This window comes from Diabrotica virgifera, chromosome 4 (genome assembly GCF_917563875.1).
Source record: "Diabrotica virgifera virgifera chromosome 4, PGI_DIABVI_V3a".
In the NCBI taxonomy this organism is placed as follows: Eukaryota; Metazoa; Arthropoda; class Insecta; order Coleoptera; family Chrysomelidae; genus Diabrotica; species Diabrotica virgifera.
The window spans coordinates 33,304,171-33,328,357 of NC_065446.1; the positions used below are offsets into that span (position 1 = coordinate 33,304,171).

At 31.9% G+C, this 24,187-nt stretch overlaps 1 protein-coding gene across 2 annotated transcripts in view; it reads left to right on the forward strand.

Annotated features, from left to right (window-relative positions):
* The window catches only part of LOC126883486 (calcium channel flower), a 64,729-nt gene that overhangs the window by 12,386 nt on the left and 28,156 nt on the right, over window positions 1-24,187 (forward strand). Inside the window, exon 5 of one of the 2 annotated variants that reach the window (XM_050649079.1) lies at window positions 22,228-22,366. The exons of the other annotated variant lie outside the window; for it this stretch is intronic. Within the exon in view, the coding sequence (XP_050505036.1) occupies window positions 22,228-22,351 (124 nt within the window). The 3' untranslated portion in view covers window positions 22,352-22,366. The remainder of the gene's footprint in view (window positions 1-22,227; window positions 22,367-24,187) is intronic. 2 annotated transcript variants of the gene reach the window in all.

A 24,187-nucleotide genomic window follows, 5' to 3' on the forward strand; every position in this document is an offset into this window, starting at 1 on the left:
TTCAAAATAAACTTGATTTTCGTTTTCAGCACCATCAAAAATATAAAGTAAGATCAAAATTAGCCCTTCACCACCAATGATCAGTATCTCGAAAAATTAGCGTTATTTTGGGGATTTATAACGTCGATGGTAAAAGTTGCACCATTTGTTTTCTATAAAACATTTTATTCCAAAACTTTCCAGAAAACTTCTTTGTACTCATGTTTTAAAAATAATTTAATTTAAGACCTATATTTCAAATTTTGTCAGTCAAATTTTGCGATTAAACTTTGCAATTCACGAATCTGCACCTTGTACTTTAAAAGATTCCTAACTTTTACTAGAATAAGACTAAAAGCTTAAAGCAGAAACCATTGTCTTCAAAAAAGTGGGCGATATATAGTGTACAAACTTTGGAAAAAATATTAAAACGGACCAGAGTTGTAGCGAGCTAAACGCAAAAAAACGGTGATTTCATTTTTATTATTTTTAGGGTACAATTGTAATTTTGACAATATTCCCCCACTTAAAATTTGAAATAAATTTTATTTTCGTTTTCATCAGGGTCAAAAGGATAAAATCTAAGGCCAAAATTAGCCATTCACCACCCATTGTCAGTATCTCGAAAAATAAGCGGTATATTGGGGATTTCTAATGTCGACATTAAAAGTTGCACTATTTTTTTTTCTATAAAACATTTTGATCTAAAACTTCTTTGTACTTTCTATTTTAACATAAACGTGATTAAGAAGATAAATTTTAAATTTCGCCACACAACTTTTGCGATTAAACTTTGCAATGCACAAATCCGCACCTTTTCCTTCGAAAAATTCATAACATTTATCACAATAAGAATAAAAGCTTGAAACAGGTACCGTTGTGTTCAAAAATGTTAGAGCTATATACTGTAAAAATTTTAGAAAAAAATGTTAAAATGGAACAGAGTTGAAGCGAGGTAAACGCAAAAAACGTGATTTTTTTTTATCTTTGGGGTAAAATTGCGATTTTGACTATGTTTCCCCACATGAAATTCAAAATAAACCTCATTTTCGTTTTCAGCACCCTTGAAAATATAAAGTATGAATAAAATTAGCCATTCACCCCCCGTGGTCAGTATCTCGAAAACTAAGCGCTTTTTTGAGGGTGTGCCGCTCGTGTAATAAGTTACTCTAGGCGCACGAAAGACATTCCTCGTAGAACCCCCATTTTCGTAATATAGCCGAATAATTTCTAGACATCGTGCCGGCCTAAGTCTTTCCATCATGAAATGTCAAACAATACTGAACAAAAACGAAATGTCAGTTTGACACTATTCATGCATGAACCCCATTAAATCCCCACCAAAAAAAGTACCTCTAAATGAATCACCTATTATAAGTGCATGTTGAAAAACTACGATTTTGAAATTTTAAATAAAGAAGGAGTACACAACTTTTAGGAGACATTTATACGGGATCAGTGAATCGAGGGAAAACGTCTTCTTTTTTTGTGTAGTTAAACCAATTAAGCTATCGCGATATCACGGATTAAGCTTTGGATGTCATTATATTTTTTCGTTTTGTCATTTTTGCTTCCTTCCCTCGTTAGATAGCCGACCTTTTCGACGTTTGTAATGAACAGTGTACAGCGACTTCTCTTACTTTCCACGTTCTCTGTTTTATAAGCTTTTTAAGATTTTTGAGACATCTTCGAAATGGTTTATAGTCCAGGGAAATAAGATTAAAACCTGCTTTACACGAACAATAAATTAAAGACAGTTTTACATTATGCTATTTTCATGCTAGGCAAGAGCCATGCAAGACAGATCATGCAACTGCGCATGCCCACGTGCTATTTCCATGCAATTCCTGTGCTAGACGAAAAATTAAAACATGTTCTATTTTTCATGCTATTTTGATGCAAGTTGTCAAATTTCATGTTGCCAATATTAATATAACAAAATTTACAATTTAGAATAAAACTTAACCTTATAGGGCTTTTCATCGATTGTCATTTGTTTCGAGCTTCTGTCATATGTTGTATAGCCTGTGTATAATATTACTATACACAGATTATACATTTGACAGAACCTCGAAACAAATGACTGTGAATGAAAAGCCCTATTGTGTAAATTTAAATGTCAATTATTGGAAATAATAATAATCTGTGATTTATACTTGAATATATTTAATGTTGGACTGAAATTTCCAAGTGAAATATCTAAAGTTAATGTTTTGGTATATTTCTTTTGTTGGCAACAATGAAAGTGGTATCAAAAATTGAACAGAAATAACTTTGATGTAAAAGGGACAGGTCAGGCAAGAGATACATATGCCATGCAAGACGGACTTGCATAGCATGAGACATGATGTAAAGCTGCTTTGATGAAGAAATTGACCAACTTCTTCAGGGTCAAATTCTACGTGTACAAAACCCAATTTTACATCCAATTTTGCCGTGAATAAAAAGAAAATGAAGAAAGAATGAAATAAATTCCTTCATTTTCTTTTGATTAACGGTAAAATCACAGAGCACTTTAGGCGATCTGTGGGTAAAATTGGATGTCAAATTGTGCATTTTACCACAAACCATACATTTTGGCCTTGAATAAATTCGTCAATTTCTTGATCAATTTATTGTTGGTGTAAAGCGGGCATCACTAATAAGATGCTCGAATTTATCTCTCGCGCAACTTTACTTGCTCCGATTTTTAAACTTTAAAGCCTGGCAATAGTTTAAGGATAGCTATGAACATATTTTGATAGGCAATACATGTAAGACCTATTTGTCTATGTATGAAATTTGATAAAAAAATGTTACTGATTATTCTCCAACAACCCAACAAAGGTCTCTGTAAGGTTTTGGCGTGAAGTTATGTACGAAGATAAGGTACTTTTGGGATAGACCTTGTATTATCCTGCAATAAGTCTAGGGCCTCACCGATCTCGAACATTTTTTAAACAAGACATTCCTTTGTGTTCTTTCTATTCCTCGCGTTACTTAATCCCAACTCGTTAAAGATCAGTTGTGCAAACTTTGGTAGTATTTCCTCTTTCTACTTGTCACTGTATAAATTACACTTAAGCCATTTACAAGTGTCATTTGGGGTAATCTATAGTTTTTGGAAACTTGAACCAACTATTCCGTTAAAATATTACCATTAATCATAAAAATTATTTAAATTCCAAATATGTTTATCATCATTATCTTGTTATCTCTGTAAAAATGTAGACAATGGCATGAATTATAATCCGTTAATCACACGACAGGTAACATAAATTTTGGAATCAAATGTACACAAAAGTGACTTCTCATTCATATTAAGTCGCATGTGATCTGCAAGGCAACAGACATACTGTGTTTTTGCTACGAATCCCAAAAATAGATGTTATATGGGATGAATAGTATTTTAGTTCTTTAATGTCTCAATTGATACTTCCTTTATGTCTAACGATATTAAATGCATATTTAGATCTCTACACATTTAGAAATGAGTAAACAATCATACAATTTTCTCATTCCTATGTACCGAGTTAACTGAAATTTCTTTTATTTTTCGAGTATTTTGACAAATTAGCATTGCGGTAATTTTGAACTTCAGTTTATACAGGAAGTTTCATGGGAAAACGAAACTACTTGAACGGATCGGCCCCACCGCTTTTTATAACCGAGTTACAGGGTGTTTTATCGATTTTGCTTATTTATTTGTGGATCCATAACTTTAGAATTGTCTTGTATATTTTTTTGATATTTGGTACACATAGGTAGGTAACTACCTATGTCTCATTTAGAACCCAAACCACCCAACTACTACTAATCACAAGAAAAATCCAGCTCCGGATTAAAAATAAAATATCAATTCATTGTGACCTTGAAACAACACACTGTATATTGCAATTTTCAAGATCCGTTTACGTATATGAAAAGGGCACAAAAAAACTAAGTTTAATGGTTCGCTTTAATTTTTTGCACAGACAAATTAATGATTTTAATTTTGAAATTAGGTATATTGAAATTTTGAAGAACTCTGATATTAAAAAGCAGATACATATAATAAATTATTAAAGTTCATGAAGAAATACTCATTTTAAAAATAATCATTACTTATTTACCACATTGGAATTATCCACGTACTAAACAAGAAAAATCCAGGTTCGGATTAACAAAAAAATATAAAGTATATAATTGTGATCTTGACACAACACCTTGTATATTGAAATTTTCAATATTCGTTTGCAAATTTGAAAAGAGCACAAAACACTAAGTTTAATGGTTCGCTTCCATTTTTGCGTAGGCAACTTAATGACTTTAATTTTGAAATTATGTCGAAATTTTTAAGAACTCTGAAAACTCTAACAAAAGTTTCGATATAGTTTCAAAATTATTGTCATTCAATTGTCTGCGCAGAATATTGAAGCGAGGCAATAAATTTAGTTTTATGTGCTCCTTTCAAATGTGCAAATGCATTTGGAAAACTTTAATACACAGGGAGTTTTTTTAAGTCACAACTTTAAATTTTTTTGTTGATCCGGATCTGGATTTTTCTTGTGATTAGTAAGTGGATCATGCCAATGTAGTAAATAAGTATTGATTATATTTAAAATAAGTATTTATTCATTAACTTTAAGAATTTATTATTAAAAGTTAATAATGCCTGCTTTTTAATCTCGGAGTTCTTAAAAATTTCAATATAATTTCAAAATTAAAATCATTGAATTGTCTGCGCAAAAACTTGAAGCGTACCTGTAAACTCAGTTTTGTGCTCTTTTCAAATATGCAAACGGATTTTGAAAATTTCAATATATAGGTTGTTGTTTCAATGTCACAATGAATTTATATTTTATTTTTAACCCGGACGTGGATTTTTCTTGTGATTAGTAGTTGGGTGGTTTGGGTTCTAAATGAGACATAGGTATGTGTACCAAATATTAAACGAATATACAAGGTGGTTCTAAAGTTATGGATCCAGATAGAAATGGGCAAAATCGATAAAACACCCTGTAAATCGGTTATAAAAAAAATCAAGTATTTCCGCTTCCCAATGAAACGCCTTGTATACAATCGATATAATTTTTTTATAAGCGAATGCATATGTTCTCGTTCTCCAACCATACTTCTTGATATCAACTCAAAGAACTCTTTTTAGAGAACGATATCTCTTGTTATAGAGACATTTTTTAGATCGAAAAGGTGGTAGTAGTTGCTTGGGGTCAGATCTGGACTATACGTTGGATACGGAAGCAATTCAAAGCCAAATCCGTGCATAGTGCCATAGTTTTCATCAACTTTGTTGCGGTATTATTCCCATCAAATAACTGATAATCAATACACGAAATTGCTTTGAATCCCTATTCATCTAACCTAACACATTGATTTAACCCTATAGGCAAATCAAAATAAGTTGTACGCCACCTGGTGAGCATAGGAGTAACTAAAGATATTGACATTGTTCTTCCATTTTGCTTTGAGTTTGTGTGTTTGTATAAAAATATTTACGTCTTAAAAGTAATTTTATAAGAATGAGTTGTTCAAATCGGTATTGTTTTCAAATAGGATTTTAGGTATTGCTTCAAATAGCGAATTGAAATTCACTTTTCATTACAAAATATTAAAACATAGCCTAAAAAGTTGTGGAAACATTTTTGGGTTACATAGTGGAAATGTTCCATAAGTCTCGTATCATAATATATGTATCACAACAAATACTGAATGGTTATATCAATCATTGTTACAGCTAATGAAAAAATAATCTTAATGGAACAATAAAGCGCACAAAAGGGGCGAACATGTTACTTTAGAAAAAGCAGAAAAATGGAACCAATTGTATTTGTATTGGATGTCGTTCATGAATCCCTAATAATAAATCCTAATAAAGCCGGTCACTCACGACACTGCGGTGTCGTTCAACAAAATCGTCGATGATATCAATTCTGCAGTATCAAAACCAGCTTCTCTGTGGTAAAATTGTAACTATTTTGTTGGATGCACGGTCGCACACGATAAAAACTTTTGCCAATTAGTCGAATTTGACAAAACTGAACCACGCCGCAGTATCGTGAGTGGCCGGCTTAATATGAACACTATCGATTCTGCTGCAGAAGTCAAGGTTATGTTCTAGGTTGGCAGGCTTAAACCACATGCTTGAAACCTTGGTGTAAAACAACTGGTTTTTTTAATCAAGTATATTCAAATGGGAAATAAGCCACAATTTTACCTAAAAATGATTTTATTAACGTTTCGATGCCCAAGTCGGGTGTCGTTGTCAAAATACAAAATAATACTAAATAAACAAAAATGGTGTTGCTTAGTAAAAAATTCTTCTAATAATTTATTTAATCTGACTCATTTATATCGGCAATTCAGACACGTATTATACATTTTAAATTAGACGACTTTAAAATGATATTGCCAATATTGATGAGTTGCGTTCCTGGGACGACTTTACTAAAAGATAGTTCATTCGATTTAGTATATATGTTATATATATTTAGTATATATATAATAGATGTCGGGATAGTATCACGAGGTTTTTCCTGGTTTTCCCTCGTGATTTACTATGGAATCTCTAACGCGAGAATTTCAGTGCCACCGTTGCATTTGGTTGTCTTTTTAAAGACAGATCACATGCTATGATTTTTTGTGGCGGATATTCTTGAGTTGGGATTGATTTCATGTAATCGAATGAACTATCTTTTAGTAAAGTCGTCCCAGGAACGCAACTCATCAATATTGGCAATATCATTTTAAAGTCGTCTACTTTAAAATGTATAATACGTGTCTGAATTGCCGATATAAATGAGTCAGATTAAATAAATTATTAGAAGAATTTTTTACTAAGCAACACCATTTTTGTTTATTTAGTATTATTTTGTATTTTGACAACGACACCCGACTTGGGCATCGAAACGTTAATAAAATCATTTTTAGGTAAAATTGTGGCTTATTTCCCATTTGAATATACTTGATTATAAAAATGCCACAAGAAAATAGCTTCAGAAAAACTGGTTTTTTAAGAAAAAACCTTTGGGCTAGTGCAGTTAAAACTTCGAAACGCAATTCAAATCGGCTTATTACTATTAAAAACTTATTACTATTAAACTTATTAACCTATTAAACTTATTACCAACGAATTATTACTATTAAAAATTATTTCAACATTCAACAAATACAAAACTCATGCAAAATCATTGCAAAACTCCAATGGCCAATGGCAATATTTATAGTTCTACAATTTGCTCACTTTGGCGCTGCAATCTTATTTTCGGTTGCCTATAGTTGTCAGGTATATAATATAATATTCAAATGTTATATCATTAATATCGTAGTATCTATGACTTAATTAAAAATAATAAAACTGGCAACACTGAGCTCCAAGGTTTCATAAGATTTACACACTCCAAAGTCACCGCCAAACGCGCTATAGAATAATCATTCATACAAGAAATTTTGAAGGTGGTAGGGAAATGCATATATTCTATTAACTCAGAAAAAATTTCATTTAGATGCTTTTAATCTTCATACGGCAAAAATTTTGGTTTTGGTTGTACTAATTTATTTTATTTTGGTGTTTTTAACTACGTGTTCAAAGCAATATATTATATTTAGCTAAAACATATTAGTATGGGAACCCTTATATTTCATGTTTATCCATGATAATGTTTAAACATTTTTAAAAAATAAGTACTTATACTTTAATCTTATACTTATTTAATCTGTTATGAGATATTTATTTTATTCAAAATTCTCTGTATTTCAATATGAATCATAGAGTGCACTGGAATAAGTGTTACCCCCCTGACTAACTTATTTATTTTTAGCACATAATCAAAACGCTCGGACAGGTCGATTTTTAAAATAATCATAGTATATTATAGCATCAATGTTTCGAATTTACGCGATCCCTCTTCAGGTGACAGGTACAACTTTGATTTTTTTTAATGGGAAAGTACATTATGTGACACCTCATTGAAAAGCATTTGAAATACGGATTACAAAAATGTATAATACTCGAATCCTTTTTGAGAGCGTAGGGGCAAAATTTCGGTCGAATTCTTTTTAAATGTATTAATTTTTTTTCGAATCCTGACAAAACTAATAAGTATTTTTGAAAAATTTAAACTCAGAATAAAATATGACAGTATTATCGAGGGTCTAAAGTCCGTGAGAACTAGGGGTCGCCAAGTTCTTGAAAATTTCAAGATCAAGACAAGAAGTAATTTTAGATTTCAAGACAAGACAAGAAATTTGATGTCAATACCAAGATTTCTTGTCAAGAAAACAAGAAATCTTGAAATTTCTTGACTAATAATGAAAACTTGGAAAAACAGGCAGAAAAAAGAATTTTATTCTGTCTGTAGTGCCAGTATCGCCTCTAGTACTACACTGCATTGTTAATTGCTGCTGCTTTTTCCTTTCGCTATCGGAGACAGCTACAGTCTCGCTGGTTTCAGTTTTGTCATTCTCAGTATTCACACTCGCGCTAGTAGTCCGTTAGTCTCACTGATTATTTCATATTGACTGAAACCGTAGCGCTTACGTTTCTTTCTATTGTTTTTTGGTAAATATTCTGAGGCAGAATCGGAGCCAAATGACTCAGCAGACATACTATTTACTGCAGAGTCAATGTCACTCATGGTAAAATAAGAGATAATTTTAATATAATGTACTATTTATCACCAATATTCACAAACTCACATCAAAAATATAACGAAACTGGTACAGGCTACTACTTTGTAATATTAACCACTTAACTAAACGGGATAAAGCATGCAACTTCACATGAATTTTGAGTTCGTCAGGAAATAAAGCAGATCGGGGACTCACCGTGGTCGGGAGCCAGTGGCAGTGAAGGCCGTGTTAGCACGCAACACAATAAAAATGTCGCCGAAGAATCACCGGACCAGGTAACCAAGAAATTTCAAGATCTTGAAATTTCTTGAGTCAAGACAAGATATAAGATGTCAAGAAAACGTCAAGAAAAGATTTTATAAAATTTCTTGATTTTTTCTCAAGACAAGACAAGAAATTGTTATCAAGACAAGAATTCTTGTCTTGTCGACCCCTAGTGAGAACTTCTATAATAATTATTTTAATAAGTCACAGGGCGAAAAAAAAGAAAATTTAGTATGATTTTTAATTTCAAATATACCATTCAAAAGAAACTTTTTGTTTATGCTAAGGGACTTTCAGCCCTCGGTAATAATGTAATCTTTTATTCTGCGTTTAAATGTTTCAAAAATACTTATTAGTTTTCTCAGGATTCGAAAAAAATGAATGCGTTTAAAAATAATTCTATCGAAATTTGGTGCTTACGCTCTCAAAAAGGATTAAAGTATTATACATTTTTATAATCAGTATTTCAAACGCTTTTAAATGAGCTGTCACATGATGTACTTTCCCATTTAAAAAAATCAAAGTCGTGCCTGTCACCTGAAGAGGGATCGTGTAAAGTTCGAAACATTGATGTTATAATATACTCTGATTATTTTAAAAATCGACCTGTCCGAGCATTTTGCGTATGTGCTAAAAATAAATAAGTTAATAAGGGGGACTTATTCCAGCGCACTGTATATGCAATCTAATAAAAGTATAGGTAGACAAGGCGAAAAAGGCGGGTTCGTTGGAAAAAATATTCCCATGAGATTTTTTTGCATAATCACATTCGTGAAATACCCCAGAATAAGGTGCAAGAAGTCGCACACGCAAAAAGTGGTCCAAATTTTTTTAACAATTTTTTTTAATCAAATTGCAAAGATCAATATTTTTGGTTCGGGCAATTTTTTTTTAGGTTTTTTTTTTGGACCATTCTGAACAAAAAAGATGTCTCGTAATTTTTCTCTAAAATTGATCGTTTTCGAGTTATAAGCAATTTAAAATTTGAAAAACGCGAATATTGCCATTTTTAAGACTTAATAACTCGGTTAAAAATTATTATTATGAAAGTCAGAAAGTGACGAAAGCAAGGTTTAAAGCCCTCCCTACGTGATCCTAAAGAAATTTGTGTCATTAATTTATTACTATGTATACACCGTTCTTAGGCGTCAACGCCCTTCGGTAGGGATCTATGGAGGAGTATCACCAAGCCGGAAGCCCTTATCCCTTCCCGTACCGCTCCTCCATAGGCCGATCAGACGCCAGTTTATTCCAGACCAAGCCGTAGACTCTATTGAGTTTTATACTACGGCGTTGGCCTTTTATAAATTTCATGACCTAGCTGAGGCTCGAACCAGCGACCGCAAATCGCAAATCCACTAAACTTGTCGATCGACTGAGCCCCAGCTAACTGGACCGTCAAGACCGACAAACATTTATTACTAAACTGTTATTTTTAATTATTAACAATGAGGGGTAACATCGTATTGACGCGGCTGTAAATGTGAGTGCGAGTAAGATGCACCATTGACTACCGGAATGGCATCTCTCTCGCACTCACCTTTGACGGCCGCCTAATACGTGCATGGTGCTCATTATTATTACTTAAAAATAACAGCTTAGTAATAAAATAATGACAAAAATTTCTTCAGGATCTTGTAGGGGGGGGGGGCTTTAAACTGTGATTTAGTCACTTTCTAACTTTCATAAAAATAACTTTTAACCGAGTTATTAAGGCTTGAAAATAGCCATTTTTCGTTTTTTTTTTAATTCTAAATTGCATTCAATAAACTGTAGAGAAAAATTATAAGAGACCTTTTTTGTCCAGAATGGTACAAAAAACCTTAAAAAAATTTGTCCGGGCCGAAAATATTGATTTTTGCAATTAGATTAAAAAAAAATGTTAAAAAGAAATTTGGACCACTTTTCACGTGGGCGACTTCTTGAATCTCATTCTGGGATGTCTCACAAATGTGATTATGCAAAAAAATCTCATGGGAATATTTTTTCCAACGAACCCGCCGCTTTCGCCTTGTCTAAGGTATCTCATAGTCATAAGTGGTCCAGAGAAATAAGGTATTCCAGTGACTTTGACTTGACCAGGTATCTGACAAGTTTTTTTGAGTTTTATGGACTTCAATAACCAAAACCTTTGTTTCTTGCAGTGAGCAAATGGATTTATAGAAATAAACGGGTCTCATAAACGTCAAATATTGAACAGTATTCAATAAATAATTTAAATATCTGATTTTTATAGAAAATTCTAATATACAATACATGCTGTCATATCTACATGTTTTATCCCAAGAGCTGTTCTTACAATTTACAGAAGATAAATACACTCCGCGTCAGAGAAAAACGAGCCATCCCGAAAATTTTGAAGTGAATACTTCTTAATCTCTACAGTTATTACAATAAGTGAAATGCAGAGTTAAGAAAGTGTACTCACCGGAGGAACCGCAGACGTTCGGATACAATTAGCGTCTCTTTGCAAAGACAATGACGTCGACTTTGCAAAGTAACAAGACACTTACCCAACACACACTACACATTACTCTCCACAAGAATCTACAGGTCGAGCAAGTCTCGTAAATTTCACGATTGCGAGCCACGCTTCACGCAACCGTGTTTGCGTACTTGTGTTTCGAGTTGCGTGGTCGTGCGGAGTTATATTTACCAATTCGCGCAATCGTACTTGAGACGCTGTGTCAGGTGAGGTGTTTGAAAATTTGTGTAACTTGATTCTGTGGTTAAACTTTTGTTTTATTTTTTTTTCGCAGAAAATTTTTAGATGAAGTAATTGTATGATGAAGATAACACAGAAAATACAAGAGGGCAGCATACTTTGCAAAACAACTGTTACAATTTGAAATCAACAAGTTGTTGTCTTGCAGGTAAAAAAAGTGACTTTTTAAAAAAATTATATCTTGGAAACTAAAAATTATTTTTATTTATAATTGAAACATGTAAAAGTATAGTACTCTCAAAAAAATTTCAGCCAAAAATATTCATTTTTGTAGAGTTGACTGCAATTTTTCGACAACAGCCCTTTTTTGCAGTGAGCAGCATAACAAGTCCAGTCTCATCTGAAATCAAAGTTTCTTGTAGTTTATACCTCTGGCTAGTGAATGAACAAAGGATTTTTTATTAGATGAGGTCATTTTTGTTTTATAAAAAAAAACTACTTTAAAAATGAGAAAAATTGGGGTCAAAAATGTGTTTAAACTTATGTAAAATCTTCAAATTTCATTTTTTTTAATTCCTTCGTTCATATTCTAGCCAGAGGTATAAACTACAAGAAACTTTTTGATTTCAGATGAGACTGGACTTAGTTATGCTGCCAACGCAAAAAAAACTTGTGTACTTGTAACTTGTGTACAAAAAACTCTACAAAAATGAATATTTTTGGCTGAAACTTTTTTTGAGACTACCTTAAGTACTATACTTTTACATGTTCCAATTATAAATAAAAATAAATTTTAGTTTTCGAGATATATTTTTTTTAAAAAGTCAGTTTTTTTACCCACAAGACCTATGTAACCCCTTAAAAAAATGTTTCGAAGAATATGTTTGATGGCCAAGATGCATACATATATTTAGAAGGAAAGTTCCTGATTTCTGTAGTACAATACATAATACCAAAGAGGAAGTAGCCCTAAGCGCCGGACTCCACTTGCGATTTGTAGTTGTGAAGATTGAACACATTCTTTCAAATAGAAGTCAATCCATGATTATTTAGTCACAAATGGATTGACTTGTATTTGAAACAATGTGTTCAATCTTCCTGATTACAAATCGCAAGTGGAGTGCGGCGGTAATAACACCAAAATATTCCATATAGGTCCATAGAAGGTACACAGACATTGAAAAATTCCTGGAATATCCCCGAAAACATGTTCCCTGAACATCCCAGGAAAATCCTGTGTCAGCATTTTAAACATTACCTGAATGTCTTATTGGAATATGCACTGGTGACTGTATTATGTTCTTTTACCGACCAACTGTTTGCTGACGGTTTTTGACTAGTTTGACTGTTTGCTAGAATAAACCTAATAATAATGAATATTTTGTATTTTGACAATGACATCTGATGTGGAAGTCAAAACATTAATAAAATTATTTTTTCAAGTTAACTTTCACATGCGCGTCTTAAAATTGTACTTTTAATACTTATATCATAAATAACTATTAAAACTATCTTAAGAGGAAACAGTATCGATCAACAGGTAGCGAAAAGGTGTTCCAAGATTGCGGCTGTAATTTTGAATATTTTTTCGAGATATTTGGCACACATATTCTTAATATAATAAAGAATGGTGGTACAGAGCCCAATTTGAAAAATATATTAATATGTGGAAATTACTTTGTAATTAAATACAATATAAAAAAACGAGCTTGTACCGCCATTAAGAAGAACAAAAAAATACACTTTCCTCAAATACAACTTTTTTATCCGATTTTGTGTTATTTTGGAACTACTAACATTTTTTATTTCATTAGTAGTTCCAAAATTACACAAAATCTAGGCATTGGATAAAAAAGTTTATTTGAAGAAAGTGTATTTTTTTGTTCTTCTTAATGGCGGTACAGGCTCGTTTTTTAAATATTGTATAATTACAGAGTAATTTCCACATATTAATATATTTTTCAAATTGGGCTCTGTACCGCCATTCTTTATTATTTTACGAATACGTGTGCCAAATACCTCGAAAAAATATTCAAAATTACAGTGGCAATCTTGGAACACGTTTTGGCTACCTGTTGATCGCTACTGTATTAACTTAAAACATTGTAATTTGCTAAACCAGTATATTTTACTCTACTACTACTCTACTAGCTACCTCATTTTCCACTGTTTCTAAAGACTTGTTTACATGGGTAGAGTTTTGAGGAGAGTAGAGTAGCGGTAGTACTCTACCAAAAATGGCTTGATACCATTCACATGAGGAGAGTACAAGTATAGTACTGATGCTAGTATAGTGAAACCGATTTTTGTATTTTTAAACACTCTTGATTATAAGTGCACCTTAAATTCTTAATTTTTTGCTTAAGCTCGTTTACTCCAAAGCCTCCTTTACCATTCTTTCGAAGATTTCATCCTCCGCAGCTTGCTGCAAACTTTTATTTCTGTAGTATACACTACCTAAATTCCATAAACACTGGTATTCGCCGTATTATAGCTCTACAAGTTTTAAAGTTTCATCTTCGGTGAACTTCATTTTCACTATTTACACAAAACACAATTCCAGCCAGAATGACAGCGCCCCCATGTACTCTCCTACCTACTCTATTCTGCCATAATTGAGCGTGTTCCATGGGTAGAGTGTGCAGCCGAGTAGACATTTTGGCAGTAGTGGTGGTCATAGAGTAGTTACTTTGCCATAGGTTGCTAGTCACTCTACTTTAACTCCAACTATACACTCTACCAGCTATTCTACTGTGCTGAGCATTTTTACAGGTAGAGTTACTCTACTCTATCAAGTACTTGCATCATTACTCTACCCGTGTAAACAAGTCTTAAATCTACTGAATGAAAATCTACTTAATCTTAATCTACTCTTAATGAAAAATGTCTAAAATCATTTACCCACCTAGTATTATTGTAGAATTTAAGACAGTCCAGTGCCTTATAAATAATTTCAATATGAATATTTTTTCCTTTAATTCTCCTTTGATACCACTCCATTTTAGATTTTGGGGAACTTATTTCATTGTGTTTATAGCCCATATTTATTGAAGGAACCCAATCTGGAGATTGTTATTATCGATTAAGTCTGCTGGTTTTCCTATTTTCCTATAAGATTAAAATGTTAACATCTTCAAAAATCGTTACTGTTGTAATTGTAACTTACCAGATATAAAATGATTACAGCAGACAGGACAGGAAAATTTTCATTTCGCTAGTAAAACCTGTACATTGTATTGCATTTAACCATTGTTGTCTCTCAGATACCTTATTTAGTTCAGTTTAAAAGTGAACTTTATCTTGACTTTATCACAATTAGTTTGCATTTCACACTTCAAAACACAACACCAATGAAGCATATTATCTTTCTAAATTAATACTTCCAGAGAAAATGTTAAATTAATCTTTGTACAACACAAAATTACAAAGAAATACAACTAAAATTATCTAAAACTCATGAAGAACAGATAGAATAAGATTTATCTTTTATACACCCAGTAGCCATATTGACTATATTATTATCAGTAGAAAGGATTACATTTAAATTTGGTAAATATAACTCCGCACGACCACGCAACTCGAAACACAAGTACGCAAACACGGTTGCGTGAAGCGTGGCTCGCAATCGTGAAATTTACGAGACTTGCTCGACCTGTAGATTCTTGTTTACTCTCCTGGATGGGCGAATTAGCAAAATACAAGGAAAAGTTATTTACCAGCAATTTTATTGCTGGAATCGAATCTTATAAGTGTATATATTGATAATATAGGTATGCAGAGTCCGCAGATAGTGTGCTACTTTTTTATAAACAAAATGGCGCCCGAAAATCGTGTTATTTTCAATTTTTGCTCTATAACTCCAAAAATTTTAACTTTCATCAAAAACACCCAAATACAAATTCAGCGTAATTAAATTCTACATAGAGACGTGTTTTTCCCGATTTACTTCGACGAAAATTTTACCCGGAAAATGCGGGTTTTTCCAACAAAATCTTTAATTTTCAACTAAAATTTTACATAAGTAATTGTTTATCAATAATTAAATAGCTTGGTAATATAAAAGCTCTTTTTGTATAGATTATAATTCCAGAAGCCGATGAACATTGAATGTACAGTTTAGCAACAATTGAATTGTTAATTAAAAATTTACGGTCGCTATAATAACCACAATACTTACGATACATAAGAATAACTATGATTTTTGTATAAAAATACACTGTACCTATCTAATATACTTTATAGAATTGAAATTGGACTATCTAAGCGGCCTCAGGAATATTTTAAAAATGTAAACAATTTTTTTGCTTATAAACAAATAAAATATCTCGGGAAATATTAAATTAAATTAAGTCATGAAAACGGTATTAGAAAAAAAGCGGCAGGACGCTTCTTTTAAAAAGAAAAAACGTTTAATTGTGATAAGTGGTTCCTGAGATACAACCGGTTAAAGTTGACCGGAATTTACGGCAAAGATATAAACAATAGGATCATAATTTTAAAACCATCACTTTTTTATTTCGGTCCTCTTTCTGCACACCAATTTTCATATCTTTAAAATACTCAACATATATTATTATAATAAAAACTATCGATATTACGAGTGAAAATTGCCAAAAATAGCAAAATTCCAATCAAAAATTAGGTTGGAGAAAATGTAATCTCAAAGTTCAAAATCGGTATACGTTAAAAAAATGCATTTTCTCGGCTTCCCATGGAGCAATTTTCTTCATTCTTTTTTTGTTCCCAAGTAACTCGAGTAGAGCCATCTAATTAATGCATTATTAAATGTTAAACTTGCTTTTGTTTTGTTATAATAGATTAATTTATTTATAAGAAAAGAAAACTATATTTTTTCCAGTTGTAGACTTTTTTTAGATAAACTTACTACAAGTGTACCTTTTAACGTTAAAAATACAAATATTCTCATTTGAAACCTGTATAGTTATTTAAACAATCTTTGTTTAAACAAATTAAAAATTTTTGTTATAATAAATAAATTAATTTGACATTTTTGATTTGCCAATTTGCCAGTTTGACATTTAATAATGCATTAGTTAGATGGCTCTAGTCGAGTTGTTACTTAAGAACAAAAAAAGAATGAAGAAAATTGCTCCATGAGAAGCCGAGAAAATGCATTTTTTTAACGTGTACCGATTTTGAACTTTGAGATTACATTTTCTCCAACCTGATTTTTGATTGGAATTTTGCTATTTTTGGCAATTTTCACTCGTAATATCGATAGTTTTTATTATAATAATATATGTTATGAGTATTTTAAAGATATGAGAATTGGTGTGCAGAAAGAGGGCCGAAATAAAAAGGAGATGGTTCGAAATTTATGATCCTATTGTTTATATCTTTGTCGTAAATGCCGGTCAACTTTAACCGGTTGTATCTCAGGAACCACTTATCACAATTAAACTTTTTTTCTTTTAAAAGAAGCGTCCTGCCGCTTTTCTTCAACTACCGTTTTCATGATTTAATTTAATTTAATATTTCCCGAGATATTCTATTTGTTCATAAGCCAAAAAATTGTTTATAATTTTAAAATATTCCTGAGGCCGCTTAAATCGTCCAATTTCAATTCTGTAAAGTATATTAGATAGGTACAGTGTCTTTTTATACAAAAATCATAGTTATTCTTATGTATCGTAATTATTGTGGTTATTATAGCAACTGTAAATTTTTAATTGACAATTCAATTTTTGCTAAACTGTTCATTGAATGTCCATCGGCTTCTGGAATTATAATCTATACGAAAATAGCTTTTATATTACCAAGTTATTTAATTATTGATAAACAATTACTTATCTAAAATTTTAGTTGAAAACTAAAGATTTGGTTGGAAAAACCCGCATTTTCCGGGGAAAATTTTCGTCGAAATAAATCAAGAAAACACGTCTCTATGCAGAATTTAATTACGGTGAATTTTTATTTGGGTGTTTTTGACGTAAAGTTAAAATGTTTGCTTTGCTTTGACTGCAATAAAATTGCTGGTAAATAACTTTTTCCAAAAATGGCCTATTCTCCGATAATCTGCCTACTATGAGTTAGTGATAAGTTATAGTCTAAAAAATCATTATAAAATTGACTGGCCAGTTGGTTGTGAAAATCAGTGCCAATAAAACACAAAAACACATACACACACACACACAGAGTCAAGAAAAAAGACAAGTATCATTTTTAAATTATATGCGTTCACAACACGGTTCTGGATGACACTCGTCATTCGATTTGGGATAGAACTAGTAATGTTTTGAATGTCCCCTTCGGAGAAAGTAGTCTATTCCTCAATGAGAGCCATTTGAAGTTCTTTACATAATTGTTGGAGCAGGTATGCAGGTCTTACATTCCTTTTGAGCAGGGTCTATTACGCTCAATGGAAATTAGGTACGCACTTTAAGGAGGCCAGTCTATTTTTGGGATCCCACCCTCTTCAAAATACTGTGTTAAAACTGCTGTGTCTGGTCTTGCTTTAGCAGAAACACATTGTCGATAAACCCAGCATATTCAGCACATGAGCATATGTTTCTGTGTGCTGTCACTGCCCTATCATAATCAGGACGAGATCTGTATGATGTGCTTCAAACGAAAACCCTGCCCAAAAAATTACTGAGCTACCACCAAAAGCAATCCGGTGTGACCGAGTGCAGACAGCATAATTTTCTAGCAAAATATCTATAAAGGGCCTAGCCGGGTAAGATGATGAAAACTGCCCCCAACTCGATTCGAATTCCACATAGGTCACCGTTTAGCATCTATAGTGAAACTCACTTTCTGAAATTTTTAGCCACCTAGGTGGTCATGTGACCCATATAGAGCCTAATTAGGGTTTTTATGTTTTTATTTTTCATCTCAGCCGCATCTAGAACTACCGAAAAGCTTTAAATAAAAAAGTTGTAAGCTTTAAAAAGTTCTGCCCGAAATTTTTTTTTATTTTTGGCTGGAAATTTTAATTTTAGAAAGGTTTTAAAATTTTAAATGAGTATAAAAAAATAACTAAGACATTCGTTTTCACGCAAAAAAATGTATAACGTGTATTTTTGCATAGTGTTTCATCCTGAATTTTTTCAAATTTTTAAAATTGGTGAAACGCACCTTTAAAAATAAAAAACCGCATTTTTTCGTTTTTTTTTTTTTCGTTTTTTGATATAATTTTATACATATTTTTCAAAAAAGGTAACACCGTCACTAGAGTAGGTAAAAAACTGAAAAATAATTGGGGTTTGCTTAATAAAAATTTTTTGTAATGCCCATCCATTTTCAAGATACAGGGCGTTGAAGAAAACAAAATTTTACACATTTTTTACGATTTTGCCCAAACTACTGGCAACATTGTAATAAAATTTGGCGAGTTTTAAGAGGTAGTTGTTGTACATTTTTTGACATACAATTAAGAATTTTATAGTTAGCATTGGCGCGCATAGGGGTAATGGTCTGAACTTTTTAAAGAAAAAAGATAGTACGCCACTGACATATTTCAAATTAACAATCGTTTTTGAATTCCTCGTTCAATTTGAGACAAAAAATCTATCTTCCTATTTTTTGATACGACGCGCCAGTTTTATTCAAAAAATAAAACATCTTAACCCTTACAAAGTATTCGAACTTTTAGTAGTTTCTACATCTACATAAACTCGTACATCCATTATAAAAACTAATTCGAATACTTTGGAAGCGTTAAGATATTTTATTTTTTGCAGCAAAGATTTAGATTTAGATTTTTTGTCATAAACTGAACAAGGGATTCAAAAATAATTTTTAATTGGAAATATCTCAGTGGCGTACTATCTTTTTTTCTTTGAAAATTTCAGACCATTACTCCTATGCGCGCCAATGATGAATATCAAATCCTTAATTGTATGTCAAATCATGCACATTAACTACCTCTTAAAACCCACTAAGTTTTATTACAATGTTGCCAGTAGTTTCGTCAAAATAGTAAAAAATGTGTAAAATGTTATTTTCTTCAACGCCCTGTATCTTGAAAATGGATGGCATTACAAAAAACTTTTAGTAAGCAAACCCCAATTATTTTTCAGTTTTTTTACCTATTCTAGTGACGGAGTTACCTTTTTTAAAAAAGATGTATAAAATTGTATCAAAAAACGAAAAAAAAAACCGAAAAAATGCGGTTTTTTTATTTTTAAAGGTAAGTTTCACTAATTTTAAAAATTTGAAGAAATTCAGGATGAAACATTATACAAAAATACACGTTATATATTTTTTTCGTGAAAACGAATGTCTTGGTTATTTTTTTATACTCATTTAAAATTTTAAAATCGTTCTAAAATTTAAATCCCCCTCCAAAAATAAAAAAAAAATTTTCGGACAGAACTTTTTAAAGCTTACAACTTTTTTATTTAAAGTTTTTCGCTAGTTTTCGATGCGGTTGAGATAAAAAATAAAAACATAAAAACCCTAATTAGGCTGTAGGTGGGTCACATGACCGCCTAGGGGGCTAAAAATTTCAGAAAGTTAGTTTCACTATATATGCTAAACGGTGACCTATATGGAATTCGAATCGAGTTAGGGGCAGTTTTCATCATCTTACCCGGCAGGCCCTTTATATTCTACACTCATCCGTAAATAATACTTTTTATTTGGATTGACTTGTTTATGGGCTAATGCAAGTCTGCGTCTTTTTTGAGCAGTAATGGATCCGTTGCTGGATTGCAAGCTGTCAAATTCTGTTCTCTTAACCTTCGTCGAACAGTGGAAACACTGATTGCTGGCCTTTGAGCTTGCAGAAATACTGATTGCTGGCCTTTGAGCCTGCAGAAACACTGCTGGTCTTTGAACATTTGAAAGTGCAGCAATAGTTAGAACGCGATCTTCTGTGACTGTTGTCTTCTTTTGACTCGTATTGACGCGCCGTTTATGAGATTTTCTTTCTTATTCATGTACCATGTCCTTTCAGAAGGTTGGTTACCATCATAGCTACCTTAATTTTATTCACAGTCACCCTAAATAGCATGCTTGTATCGACACCATACCAATCCCTCAAGTTCTTCAACCATAAAGTACTTTTTCGTCCTGGATTGCGTTTGTCTGATATTTTCCCTTGAATAATATTTTATAACAACCTACATTTGGGACCTCTCATTACATGCCCTAAATACGTATGTTTATGAGATCCGGTCTCAAGAAATCTTGGTAAGTTATCTGCACAGTTCAACGATCAACATTCAATTGTCTTGCGAAGACCCCTTTAACTTGATCCATTTTTCAGCTTTATTAAGGCTACGTTGGTTGTGTATGGCTAGTGTAACATGTAGGTCAGTGTAACATTAAGATATTTATTGTTGTTCTGAAGCTATTTCCTTGTGGCATTTTTATAATTATGTATTTTTTATGGGAAATAAGCCACAATTTTACTAAAAAAAAATGTATAGTCCTGAAAGAATCAGATAGTAAAAAGAGAAAAATCAAAGAAGCGGCTCTAATTATGCTAAATGAAACCAATTGTGTCGCAAATTCCTCGGTAGAATGCAGTAGGATGTGGTTACCCATACTGAAAGAGGAAGTCAATAGAAAGAAAATACCACGATTAGTAAGTCAATAACATATCGAGTTAGTACAAATTTTATATTTTAGTATTACTTATTGTATATCTATGTAATATTAATATTATTTATAATTTAAACATATTAAAGTCAGAATTTGGTATTAGTTTTTTGAAGGTAGATTAAATGTAAGACCAAATACTTACGATGTCGGGATAGTATCACGAGGTTTTTTCCTGGTTTTCCCTCGTGATTTACTATGGAATCTCTAACGCGAGAATTTTACTGTCATCGTTGCATTTGGTTGTCTTATCACATGCTATGATTTTTTTGCGACGGATATTCTTGAGTTGGGATTGATTTCATGTAATCGAATGAACTATCTTTTAGTAAAGTCGTCCCAGGAACGCAACTCATAAATATTGGCGATATCATTTTACAGTCTTCTACTTTAAAAGGTATAATATACGTCTGAATTGCCAATATAAATGAGTCAGATTAAATAAATTATTAGAAGAATTTTTTTACTTAGCAACAACATGTTTGTTTTATTTTAATAGTATTTTGTATTTTGACAACGAAACCCGATTTGGGCTTCGAAACGTTAATAAATTCATTTTTTAGTAAAATTGTGGCTTATTTCCCATAAAAAATACATAATTAAGATATTTATCTCTAAAACCCTGTAGAACACTACAAAAGTCTATACAGTTCTTAAAATAATCAAAAATTTTGTTGATTTGTAAATAATTAGTCTTAAGGCTTACTCTAGCTTCTCAAATTAAAACAAGCTGAAGAAATAAATAAAAAAGTCTAAAATTTACTCAATTTTGGGATTGGCCCGTTATCTCTGATGGGGAGTGAACTGAGTAGCACACTTTGCTACAAGAGTCCAGAAAATGATAGTAAACAACAATCATTTTTTACTGTTCAAACTGTTTCTAAGTTTTGAGATAAAAGTATAAGTCAAAGAAAAATTTAGTGAAGCAATTTTTAGAAATTTGAATAAGCATTTACATTACAATATCTTATATTTGTACATAGTGTGAATTATCTGAATATGAAGCCTTTAGTTAGCTGTTCAATGTATGACACTTGCGCTTGTCTTTTCGTTCTCATGGGAAGGTATAACCATCAGTTTTATGTAAATAATCATCAATCATATTAACCTAATCACATCATTATTTTACACCTTGAAATACATAGAGGCTCTAGAGAAGACATGGCTGCAGTAGCTTCTCCTCATATGGTGACTTCTCCAACTGGTATGGGACCCACTGATCATCACACTACCCTTATGGAGGATCCAGATGTGTGGCGTCCGACATAAGCTACTAACAGATTTGTAATAACAACTTTATGTTTTTAGCATGAATATAGCATACAGCTATTTTTCTAGCTTATTTTGTAGTAGGTAGTTACATTGTTTATACCAAAATCTTTCAGTCTTTGCATTTGCTTTTAGAAATGCTTTCTTTATGCATGGTTAGCATTTACTAATATACTAAAAAGGTTTACTTTGCAATGCATATATCAAAGATTTTATTTGAACGTTTTTCATGTCAATCCAAGCGGTTCTTTAAAATTTGGAGCAAAAACCGTGAGTATGTGGACTATACGGTCCTCTAAAGCCTAAACACCTCTTTTACAAGTCAGTGTAAATCATTTACTTGTACCGGGTGTCCCAATAAGAATGGCTCTCGGCCATATCTCGGGAACCGTTTATAGTAGAGATTTGAAATAAAAAAATTTATAACAAAAGTTGCCTCAGGAAAAGCCTAGAAATTATTTTCATAATTGTGGGTCCACCACTAGAGGGCGTAATTGAATATCAAAAATAAAAAAATCAAAATTTTACAAAATTTTCCTAATGAAGGGGCACTGAAAATCCGATGATTGTATTCTTCATCAAATTCTGCGCATATTTAATTTAACAAGTTTAACTCTACCTTTGCAAATAAGAGGTGGGGGTGAGTGGGAACCTTGTTATGAAAAAATGGCTGTAAGTCCGGTTCTGCTAAATCAAATTTTAAAAACTGGATCTTGTTGAAGACAGATCTTTTTTTTCAATGTAAACGTGATAACTTTGAACCATCCTAATAAGTAATAAGCCAGCTGGGAGGCGTTATTTAATTTTTTTCAGAAATCTAGTTTTCTTTGGAAAATACTAAATACAAGTATGCATTTTTAATCATACTTTATAAAATTAGATTAAATTAGCAATAGAATAGCGAAAACCGCATGTCGATACCTTTTTTCTATCTCAAGATATCTCGAGAAACGTATAAATTTTATACATAACTGTTACTATCACCGGTAACCTAAGTTAATGAAAAGTAGTGTGCTGTGGGAAAAAACAAAATAACATTTTCCAGATGTCAACGTATAAAAATATAATTAATTAAAACAACAATATAAAGAGAGACAATACTATTAAAATTAAATATAACACAGAACAAAAAGAACTACTTAGTGACGACCTAAATATTCAAATTGTTGCCCATCATACACTACTCTAGGATACATTATCCAGAGAATACTAAATGCCATTCAAAGCATATCGAAAGCAGAAATTGAGACTGCTGTTCAATCTACTCTTGAAAGAGTAAATGTTTGCAACGAAAATGATGGACAAAAATTTGAACGTTTATGTCATCACTAAATAGTTGTTTTTATTTCTTTGTAATAGGGCTTTTTAACGCTTCTCATTTGTTTCGAACCTCTGTCATATGCCGTATAATCCGTGTATAATATTAATATACGAGATATGAACGAGGCTCGAAACAAATGAGAAGCGTTGAAAAGACCTAATATACGTTGACAGCTGGAAAATGTTTCTTTGTTGTTTCCATAGCACACTACTTTTAATTAATTTCGTTTACCGGTGACAGTAACAGTTATGTTTTTAAATTTACACGTTTTGTAAGATATCTCGAGATAGAAAAAAGGTATTAACATGCGGTTTTCGCTATTCTGTTGCCAATTTTGTCTAATTTTGTAATATGGTATTAAAAATGCATGTTTGTATTTAATATTTTCCAAGGAACACTAGATTTCTGAAAAAAAATTAAATAACGCCTTCTAGCTGGCATATTACTCAATAAGTTGGTTGGAAATCATAACTTTTACATTGACGAAAAAGATCTGTCTTCAACAAGACCAAGTT